Source organism: Microtus ochrogaster, chromosome 4 (assembly GCF_000317375.1).
Source record: "Microtus ochrogaster isolate Prairie Vole_2 chromosome 4, MicOch1.0, whole genome shotgun sequence".
Lineage (NCBI taxonomy): Eukaryota > Metazoa > Chordata > Mammalia > Rodentia > Cricetidae > Microtus > Microtus ochrogaster.
This window is the reverse complement of record NC_022011.1, coordinates 67,251,731-67,263,866: the sequence shown is the minus strand read 5'-3', so window position 1 is coordinate 67,263,866 and position 12,136 is coordinate 67,251,731. Positions and strand designations below refer to the sequence as shown.

Below are 12,136 nucleotides of genomic sequence, written 5' to 3'. Positions count from 1 at the left end.
ATATTTAGGAAGGTGAACATCCAAACTGGCTAGGCTCCCACAAAGCCAGCACATTAAGTAGGATCAAAACCCCTCTAGCCCAATCTTAATACAAGTGGAGGTTCTTAGTCTTACTGCAACTTGATATGCCATGTTTTGTTGATGTCAGTGGGTGGTCTGCTCTTTTCTGAAAAGAATGGAGAAGTGAAAGAGGGTGCAGAGGGGGTAGGGCTTGGGGAAGGGTCTAGGATAAGAGGAGAAAGGGGAAATTGTGTTAGGGATGTAAAATAAATAAATACATATTTAAAAACTAATATATTAAAAATTTTGGACTTTGACTAATGAAATCTTAAACAATATTCTAGATCAAATGAATATAAAATTAATTCTGAGTTTTTAGAAAAAAATTTGGATACTTGACTTGTGGTAAAAATTAAAATTTAATTATTCCCTGATACTGGTATATTAAGACACTCAAGAATCCATTCAGCCATCACCAAGAACATTCACACACAATGATTTGTCTAGAATCTTCTGAAAATATCTCATCTCTGTCACTGACACACAATGTGAGAGAAACATCAAAACTGAACTTTATGTACTTCACTCTTATTTCCTGAAAGTTTTGTAACTCTCAAAATGTCATGTAATAATAACCTTGTAAATATAGTATTTTATATGATTTTATGACAAATAATGTCAACTTTCTATTTATTCATGTTGGAATGTTCCACAGTTTCGATATTATCAAGTATTTATTGCTTAAAAATACCTTAATTGCAGACTGTGCTGTTGTTGCTTGTTTTGTCGCTTCTACCTTTCATCAACAAACATGTTTCTTTACTTTAGGTAATTATAGATCTGTTACAAAATTTAGGACATCTAGATGTAACTATTTTAAAAGTTGAAAACAATTACTTTGCTTTCTAAAATCCAGAAATATGACATTTACATATCATGTATTATAAAACAAGTATATGAACACAATACTGTAACTCAATAATAATTGACATCTATCATGGACAAATATATTCTGACAGGCATATATATATACATACATACACAAATGCAAACACAGAAATAAATGTAATCTGTTTAGAAAGTTATTGTGCATTCATTTAATATTCAATGTTTATTCCATAAAGTTTTGGAAACACTGTGTCCTCATAGTGTCCAGGTCTGCCTGAAAAATTCTGCCTAGATCCAGGCTGTTTTCAAACCTCAGATCATCTTTTTTTTGTCCTCCCAAATGATGGATTTACTGATATGTTACCATGCCGAAGTTATTCTTTTCTTGAAAGAGACATTTTAGAACAATATAGTGATATGAGGAACCATTCATTTATTCATCAAAGAAATCCTGTAATAATCACCAGCTCTAGGACCTTAATAAGGTTTCACTTTCATTCAAACCAATTCAGAAAATAATACACGAATAGTAAATATATTGCTATTATCAAAATGTATTAATGAAATAGTCTGTTATTAGTGACAAATATTACCGGCATGAAAATGATTTTACTTAAAGAATATCATTGTGTAGCTAAAAAACACTGTTTAGGAGCTGGGCAGTAGTGGTGCACGCTTTTAATCCCAGCACTCGGGAGGCAGAGGCAGGAGAACATCTGGGAGTTCGAGGCCAGCCTGGTCTACAAGAGCTAGTTCCAGGACAGGCTCCAAAACCTACAGATAAACCCTGCCTTGAAACCCCACCACCACCACCAAAAAAAAACCTATTTACCTGGAAGTGTGATCTGCAATGTATTTGGAAACTTGACAACTTCCTAAAATCTCAGAACATGTATTTTTTGATGAGAATGTTTTACAAAGACTATAGGGTGATAAAACTAGCACTAAATATTCTGATGTTTATTACTTATATTTAAAATATGTTTAGCTATGTAGAGTATTTTACAGTCTGTCACATAAATTTTTCAAGAAGTGAATTTATCTTCCATTAATGAAAACTGAACAAGCATTTAAATACAACAGTATAAATTGCTAAAACCAATAATAAATAGTTTGCATAGTAGTATGTAAAATTAAATGAAAGACCTTGATAATACTAAGCAAGTGTTTCATCACCAGCTATAGCCATGCCCAAGAGTAAATTATTTTAAAGAGACAAAGAAGTATACAATAAGTTGCCTAATTTTGTGCCCGTATGAAGCTTATGATGCATTCTTAGAAATTTATATGAAAAAAACTTATGAAATACCATGTTTGGTATTCAGAAAGATAGAATAAAACAAAGATGACCTTTTTGGATTAAAAGCTTAGTAGTCTTTGGAATCTTCAATGCCTTTCCAAGTAATGTATTTGGCTTTATCTGAAAAGAAAATACTCCACATTTCTCAGCTAAGGCTGGTTATTTGTTTGATAATCAGCAAGAACCAAGTTGGTATAAAATTTATAAAGTCAGAGCAGAAGTCATGAGACATGGAATTTAATAACACACAAGATTTCACAGCACATGCAAACTTACCCTTCTAATCTCACATCCGGCAGACTTCGGTTAAGGGCAATCAAGTCACTGGCCATGAGGTTAAACTGATTGATTTTAAACAACTCCTTCATTTTCTCTTGGTCATCTTTTGGAATAAGGACAGCCTTTCCCATTTCTCCTGGACCTTCTTGATTTCTTGAAATAACAGCTGTAAGACACCACACAGACACAAACATACAGATAATGAAAAGAGTAAGCTCATATCTTAAATAAAATTCTGTTATGCATTATTATCATTTAAGGGTATAATACCACAAACTACTCTTTACAAACTATGTGTTACACAAAAAAAACTCTCTCTGCAATGTTCCGAGTATAAGCATAGCAGATAATCCAATCCATCTTTAATATTTAATAGTGAAACAACATGAATGTCACTTAAATGTTTTTGTGTTAAGTTTATATTTACCTGAAAGAGATGAAGCTGAGAGATAAGTAGACAAAGTGTCTTTTGTAAAATATGCCAAGTTAAATTGTCTACAAATCCTATTAAAACTTGATGTTTCAACACATCTTTTACAATTACATATTTACAAAAGCAAGGAAGATTGCTAATCCTTTAAAGCATTTTGAAAGAGCTTGAACAGGGTTAAGAATGGTATAATAAGATTTCAAATCAAATGTCAAATGACCTAGGTGCATCGTACGGGAACGCTCCAGTGAAATATCAGGGCAATTCATTAGCAGAACATTGGATTTGACATGAACACAGATGTTCTTGCTAGTTATTCAAAATAATATATTAAATTGCTTCAGTGTGTGTGTGTGTGTGTGTGTGTGTGTGTGTGTGTGTGTAATTGATAACAGAGAAAAAGAGAGAGAGGGAGGGAGAGAGTAGACATGCTTAAACCACAATGAAGTGATTCCAGCTGTTTTAAATGAACCTTTAACACACTACTCATCATTGATGTCCTTATAATAAATTAAAACAAAGTGGACTTCGGACAGGGAATCAGGTAGCCTAACTGCGGCTCATCATCTTTCTCTCTCCTCTTTTTCTGGAGCTGCCAGAGGTCCCATTTATTTATTATTGCTCTCAGTGTCTGTGCTACTGGGGTTATATTTCCAATCTGAGTCCCCTTGATCACCTTTTATTGTCTTATTGCTATAGGCAGAACTTTAAGAACAATGTTTAATAGATATGGAGAGAGTGGACAGCCTTGTCTTGTTCCTGATTTTAGTGGAATCTCTTTGAGTTTCTCTCCATTTCATTTGGTGTTGGCTGTCGGCTTGCTGTATATTCCATCCTTTCCTTCTCTTGTGTTTTCTGTCATATTTGTCTGCCCATCCATTTAGGAAGGCCCACTTTCTTTTCTGTTTTGGTTCACCCACGAACTCTACATAAGGACTGACCTCCATCTGAACACCATCTGTTATCAGGAGACACAGTGTGGGCAAATGATTGTGGCCTAAAGAATCACAGAAGTTCCCCACTAATCAGTAGATATATATAATAGTAGAAATAATAAAATTTCCCACCCACGTTGACCATTGAATACCTGCTGTTTACCTGAGGTGCTGACATGCAGACTGGAGTGACCTTTGATCTGTGGGAGTGCCACATTCCCCACAGCAGGGAGAAGTGAGCTGCATGGCTGGTTAGTGGTGTCATGGGGGGCCCAGAGGCCAGGGTTGGCCAGGCCAGAGGCTGCTCTGAGCCCAAAGCCCTAGGCAATGCACTAAGTGTGGACTTGCCGGGGCTGCTGGGGCATCTGGCACAGAGCTTCATATTGCTATTGGTGCCCTATGCCCTCTGGTACCTGGGGCTGATCTTCAATTTGATGCAGCTGGCACTTGGGCTTCTCAGTTGGTGCCGCCAGATCCTCAGCCTTAGGGCCAGCCACTTGTGCCATGTTGGAGGACAAAGAGCAAGCCATGCAGCTGAGGGGGTGTGCCTGCAATCTGCCTGGCTGTGCGTATTTTCCAGATGCAGAAAGAGAAGAATGACTAAATAAGATGGTAAAGTACACGTGACCCTTTATTTGTCAACGTATAGAGAAGCTCTTTCTAGAAACCACTGAACCAGTTGTATGGGGAGGAAATGTGCACCTCAGCACTTTCACCTTCTCAAATGTGAACGTGGGTCAGGAATCCCTTAGTTACAAAAGTGTTAAGGTTTATACTGAAAATGTAGACAAAAGACAAATTACTCTATGCCTTCAGATTAGTTTTGGAGGAAACTGTGAGATTGTTTTGGGATAAAATGACATTTTCTGTAAAACTTGTGTGAAAGGTATTCAGATTCATGGGACATTGTGGTTCATCCTGGAGTCCTTGATTGAGACATGCCTTTAGTTGGAGCTTTGTTCGTCCTTTTAATTGGGAAATCACTTCTAGAGATAGCTGGACCTGATTGACTAGTCTCCTGGACATCCCTGGATTGAATGATTTATCAGATACTATCATTTTGGATATAATACCACACAAATAAACAATCACTTGCCAAAAAAAACCCACCAAGATCTTAGCAGGGCTCTCGTTACTTCCAATAAAGATACAGCCCCATGAAGTTCTTTCCTCCTAGCCCATCCCTTATGTCACCCTGGCCTTTTCAGATCCAAATAGAAACTCGGAGGACTGAGCCCTGGTACCTGTCACATATCAGGTCTTACTAACTAAGCATCTATATCTCTTTACTTCTTAGAAAAGTTGTATCCTGACTCAATTAAAAAATCAAACATGGCTTTGGATTTGGAGCATGGCTCTCTCTTTCTCTAAACTCAAGTATGTTGTTAGAAGAAAAATTAAGAGTTTTGCCTGATATCAGAAGAACCACCTGGTATGGTTCAGAAGAAAATCAAAAGTCCAGGATCTATTGTTGTTAAAGTTCTGTTATCTTCCCAAAATTCTATTTCCCCCATTAGTTTTGACTGTATAGTACCTTTCTTTGGCTAAGCAACTTAAGTATATACTAACAGACTGATAGGTAAGATAGATTATAGATAGATGGATAGATAGATAGATGTGTGGTAGATGTGACATATATTCAGTAGAATATTATTACATTTTAAAATATTTATCTTATTTTAATTATTTGTAAGTGTACGTGTGTGTGTGTACGTGTGTGTGTGTGTGTGTGTGTGTGTGTGTGTGTGTGTGTACATGCATGGCCTATATGTATTTCAATAATTCAATGACTTTCTGGGATCCTGGAAGATTTCCAATACCACTAGCATCCCCTACAATCCACAGGGACAAGCCATTGTAGAAAGGACCAGCAGAGCTCTTAAGGACCTGTTGGCCAGGATTATCTTGCCAGAGACTAAGAGAGTTCCTCACCTGGATTTAACAGAGGTCCTTTCCCCACGTGAACTTTCTCAGATTTGATGACAAGGAGCTCAGGCCAGCTTAAAAGCACTGGGCATCTCTGCCAAGGAACACACCCCTGCCCCTGGTGAGATGGAGAGATCCTATCTCCCTCCAGTTGCAACAGGCCAGGCAAGCAGGTAGGAGAGCTTCACATCTTTAATCTCTCTCCTCCCCTTCAAATCTAGTCACCCAATTTTACACTCAGACGGAGAAGACTACCTATGATGGCTTCTCCTAACTCTGTGCCCCCATTCCTAGGGTAATAAGCAGATCCTAGTGGGATACCCTGCTTTCTTCCCATCTGTTGACCACTTGCACACCCCCAGCACATCTGCATCCCTCAATATTTAGGAAATTATTTTACACAGGAACCCTAGTAGCCATACCTCACAAGATCTCTTAAAAGAAAACACAGAATCATCACACACACCTAAGAAATAGAGATGATAACAAAAAACAGGAAACAAAACACCCACCCCCAACAAAGATAAGACCAGACACTAGCACCTAGAGTAGTGACCTTCCCAAACCCAAATGCCAAGATGATATAGCTTGTAAACACAATTAGCAACAGGCAGATAAACATGGTCCATCAAAGTCCACCAATCCTACTGTATTATAGGTCCTGAGAATAGAAACAGCAGAAACACAGTACAAAGTCCTTAATATAATCTTTATGAAAGTCCTCAAAGTCTTGAGAAGAAATTAATGAATCTCTTAAAGAAAGTATATTGAAACACAACTAGTGAAATAAAATGAATAAAACAGTTCATGACCTGAAAGGAGAAATAGAAGCAAAAAAGAAAAGCCAAATCGTGATAAATTGCAAATGAAAAATTTAGAAACACAACATGAATCTCAGAGCAAGTCATGCTACCAGAATGCAAAAGATGGAAGAGAGAATCACAGGCAGTGGAGACACAACAGCAGGAAATGGATACATCAGGGAAAAGGCGATGTTAAATCTAAAAATATCCTGCCACAAAACATCCAGGAATTTTGGAATGCTGTGAAGAAACAAACACTAAGAATAATAGGAATAGATGAAAGAAAAGAAATTCAGACCCAAGGAGAGAAAATATTTTAAAAAGAATAACAAAGGAAAATATCCTTAGCCTAAAGAAAGAGATACCTATAAAGGTATAAGAAATGGACAGAACACCAAATACACTTGACCAGAAAAGAAAGTCACCTGGCACATAGCAATCAGAACAGTAATGGTCCAGAACAAAGAAAGAATGCTAAAAGCTGCAAGGCAAAAAGACCAAGCAACACCTAAAGGCAGACCTATTAGAATTATACCTGAATTCTCTGTAGAAAATCTAAAAATCAGAAGGGAATGAACAGATGGAAAAAATAAGTCCGTCTGTGATGAAACCAAATTTAAGCAATATCTACTACTCTAGTTATATAGAATGTGCTAGAGACCCTACAGATATTAATCACATCAAAAACATAAAAAATAGGTAATTCTAAACCAGCAAATCTAAAGAGGCAACACACACACAATAATAAAAGCAGGAGTCAACAAGCAATACTCACTGATATCTCTCAAAACAATGGTCTCAGTTCCTCAGTAAACAGATGCAGACTAATGGAATGGATGGAAAAAGACGATCCATCCTTTTGCTACATCAAGTAAACACATTTTAACTGGGAGCAAATGATGGAAAAGATATTTTGAGCAAATTGACCATAAAGCAAGCTCTTGTAGCCATTTTAATATCTGACAAAATAGACTTCAAACCAAAACTAATCAGAAGAAATAGGAGAGGCTACTACATTCCCATCAAAGGGAATAAGCTCAGAGGGCATTACAATTCTTAACATCCATGGACCAAACATACAGCACCAAAGTTCATAAAAGAATCACTATTATAGCTTAAGTCAAATAATGAATCTTACACACTGAGATCGGGAGACTTCAATATCCCACTCACAACAATAAACAGATCATTGTAATAAAACTAAACAGAAAAATGCTGGTGCTAACAGACATTATAAACCAAATGATGTGTCCAATTATGGTAGGATCATTTGGTTTATAATTTCGCAAAACCAAAACAGAATAAACAATACCTGATACATTTTTTAAAGCCACAGTTATCCTGATACCCAAATCACATAAAGACTCTACAAAGGAAGATAATTACAGACAAATTTGCTTTATGAATGTAGATTCAAAAATACTAATAAAATTCTTGTGAATTAAGCCCAAGAACATATCAAAAAGATCTTCCACTATGATCAAGTAGGTTGTATGCAAGAGATTCATTAATTGATAAATGTAATCAACCATATGAAAAACAAAAACTACTTTATCATTCCACCAGATGTAGAAAATCTTTTTTGCAAACTCCAACATCTTTTCATGATAATATTCCTGAAGAGATTGGGGATACAAGGGATATACTTCAACATAATAAAGGCAGTTTACCCCAGCAATCCCATAGTCAGCATTAATTTAAATTGATTCAAAGAAATTCCACTAAAATCATGAACAAGACTAGGATATCCATACTTATTCAGTATTGCATTTGAAATCTTAGCTAGAACAATAAGAGAATTGGAGGATATCAAGAGTATACAAAGTGAAAAGGAAGAAGCCAAAGTATTTTTATCTGTATATGTAAGTGATCCTATAACTTCCACCAGGGAACTCTTACAGCTGATAGACATTTTCAGCAAAGTTGACGAATACAAAATTAACTCATAAAAAGCAGCAGTCTTCCTATATAAATGACAAACAGCCTGAGGGGAAAAAATCTTGGAAACACACCTTTCACGACGGCTTCAAATAACACAAAATGTCTTGGCGTAACTATAACCAAGCAAGTGAAAACTTATGACAAAGAGCTTTAAAAACTTGAGGAAAGAAATTGAAGAAGATACCAGAAGACGGAATTATGTCCACTTTCATAGATCACTAGGAGTAAGAGAGTGAGAATGGCCATCCTCTCTAAAGCAATATGTAGATTCAAGGCAATCCCCACCTCAATTCCAACAAAATATTTTACAGATCTTAAAAGGACAAATTTCAGGTTCATATGGAAACACCTGAACAGACAAGATCGCCAGGCGAAAGTTGGGAGCATGGGGTGTGGTTGGGGTGGGGGGAAGGGGAGAAGAGGAGAGAGAAGGGAGAAGGGGAGGGTTGGGGAGAGCTTGGGGGAGGGGGACGGTTGAGATGGAGGAAGGACAGATATGGGAGCAGGAAAGAAGATATCTTAACTAAGGGAGGCATTGTGGGGTTGGCAAGAGGCTTGACTCTAGAGAAGGTCCCGGATGTCCACAGGGTGTCCCCAGCTAGGACCCTGGGCAGTGCAGGAGAGGGTGCCTGAACTGGCCTTGTCCCATAGTCAGACTGATAACTATCTTGAATATCACCATAGAACCTTCGTCCGGTGACAGATGGTGATAGAGACAGGAGGGAGAATATGACCAAGAAAGTCAGGACCACTAGGGGTTGATCCATCCACTGAGACAGTGTGCCTGAACTAATGGAAGCTCACCAAAGCCAGCTGGACTGGGACGGAAGGAGCATGGAATTAAACTGGACTCTCTGATTGCGGCTGACAATTGGGACAGACTGAGAAGCCAACGATAATGGCACTGGGATTTGTCTCTACTGAATGTACTGGCTTTTTGGGATCCTATTCTATTCGGATGCACACCTTCCTAAACCTGGATGAAGCTGGGGGAAGGCCTTGGACTTCCCACAGGGCAGGGTACCCTGCCCTCTCCTACGACTGGAGGGGGAGGAGGGAGAGGGAGTTTGGGAGTGGGAGGGAAGTTCGAGGAGGGGAGGAAGTGGAAATTTTGATTCCTATTATTTATAAAGTAATAAAAAGTTATCAGAGAAAAAAAAGAAATGATTATAGATTTTAGTCAGGCAATATTTTTGCTCAACTAAAGAAATTATATTCAAGTAGTAATAATTTATTCTGTGATTCTGCGAAGTCAATGCACCTAAAATCCAAATGAGAGGTTAGAATTGGTTTAAGGGGAATTTGCGCAATAATAAAATACTTTATTGTAAGACACTGTATCATTCAAGAAATAAGGTTTTTATTAGGGCAGGGAACCCTGACTGCTCTTCGGACTGGAGAGGGAGTGGGAGGGGAGTAGGGTGTGGGGAGTGGGGGGAGGGGGAAGGAAAAGGGAGGCAGGGAGGAGACAGAAATTTTTAATAAAAAATATGCAAAACAAGAAAAAAAAGAAAACATTAAATTAATTTCTAAGTTTCCTTGCGTTTCATTTGGAGTCTGAAGTAACAGTATAATCAGGGTAGACAACACCTTACCAATACATTTTATGAATTTTTGTCACATATTTTTGAGTGTAGCCTTAATGATGCTAAAACCAATGGATTTTCATCTGATTAAAAAATTCTATTTGAAACAATATCCTGTCACTATAATTTTCACATGAAATATTAGTACACTATTAATTTGAGTTGGCAAGTCTGGATTAACATCTTATTGCAATGCTTTAGTGGAAAGAAAAAATTTCTATTTATCCTCTTGGGTTATGAAAATGGCCAAAGAATTTAGCATACATATGACATACTAACAACAGAAAAGGATGCACAGTTCTTTATATAAGCAAAATAAAGTGTGTAGGAGCAAAATGAAGATACAGAGACCTCAGCACTCCCTATAACTGTAAATCCATTATAATACAAAAAAGAGTTATGGCCAAGACAAATTTTTCAGGATTAAACAAAGGATGACTTTAAAATTCCCCTTTGTGGGGAAGACAAGGGGTCAACTACCACATCATATACTGCGACTATTAGGTTAAAGTGTATAGTTGTCTTTTTGTTAATGTTCGAAGAAATTCTTTCCTTTTAGCATTATATAGTATTGTCATATTTGGTAGCAAGTGGATCATGTTACAGTGTTTGAAGCAATAAAATTAAAATCATCATCAACAGTATCCATAATCCGAGAGCACTAAGTACCTGTGGTCATTCTCCTTAGTCATCTCAGTGACTTAATGGAGAAGCTAACAGTTTGTTGTTTGTCACAGCTCGTGTCTCGCCTATGAAGGTAAATATAATTTCCTTAATCAAAGCTAATGAATGTATTTGACATCCCAGGAGTGTTTAGTGTGCATGAGCTAACCTAGTAGTGCTTCTCACCTTTCTGAAGAAAAAAAAATGAAATCATAATGTGGATTTAGCTTTTTATCTTTTTCTAGATTGTACATGAAAGAATGAATCTTGTTAGGTGAAAAACGAAAACAAATAAACATGAAACTTGTTACTTTAAATAGCATAAATTGGGTGTGGGAAAGAATAAATAATTTGGTTATGTGGCTTATTTCACACATGCTATACTTTAAATAGTAACTGTGATTTTTTTTATCTATTGATCCCTTTGCTGTACATAGCATTAGACTATCCACACACCACAAAATACATTTCTACACAGCCAAATGAAAAAGTCAAATGAATTGTCATAAAGTATTTATCCTCATCTCCACTAAAAGGCATCTCATTAAGCAAGCCGGTGTATCCGCATTAGAGAGAAGGCAGTTAAATCTACTCTCTAGTTTCTTTATCATTAATACAGATATTGATAGTAATGCCCTGGTAACAAGAATCCGTAGATTACAAAAAATGATTGATATTTGCATTATAAGTTATATTCCGCTTGTCATACAAAATCGTTAAAAATGATTAACAATTAATTCAACATTATATTATAATTATATTATATTAAAAATAATATATAATATAATAATTATATTATTTTGTAAATAATATAAATGTAGAATTATCACAAATACAGAATCATGTTATAATCATTGTTTTCTTTAACATAGAATCTTCTTTTAAGATGTGAAGAATATTGATTTTTAATCTTCAAATTCTCATAAATGATCAACAAAATGCAAACAAAGTAATTTACCAGCGAATCAAAATAATCGCTGAATATCAATGGCATTATTTGCTCTTGTGCCTTTTATTATGGATTTTTTTTTATTTTTGTTCAGAATGATAACTGCTTGCAGAAGGAGAGATAGACATTATTCCTAGGAGAAAGGATGGAGTAAAATATATTCAATTTGTTTTAAGGTAGTAGTTATATTCTGTAAAAATTCTCATTGATATGTGATAGATCCTCGTAAGAGTAAAATATTAAACAAAAATCAAAACACTGCCCCATATGTTAGGCTTTCCAAGACATGATATTGCAAACCAGACTTTCAAAACCGGCATTGTCAACTCTACTGATGTTGATTTTTTTTTAAATATTTATTTATTATGTATACAATATTCTGTCTGTGTGTATGCCTGCAGGCCAGAAGAGGGCACCAGACCCCATTACAGATGGT

The 12,136-nt window shown here is 36.3% G+C and overlaps 1 protein-coding gene across 2 annotated transcripts in view; it reads right to left on the bottom strand.

The window, feature by feature from the left end:
- The window catches only part of Galnt13 (polypeptide N-acetylgalactosaminyltransferase 13), a 469,688-nt gene that overhangs the window by 282,265 nt on the left and 175,287 nt on the right, over positions 1-12,136 (bottom strand). For both annotated transcript variants that reach the window (XM_026777759.1, XM_005346417.2), the window contains exon 4: positions 2,465-2,633. In XM_026777759.1, coding sequence (XP_026633560.1) covers positions 2,465-2,633 — 169 coding nt within the window. The remainder of the gene's footprint in view (positions 1-2,464; positions 2,634-12,136) is intronic.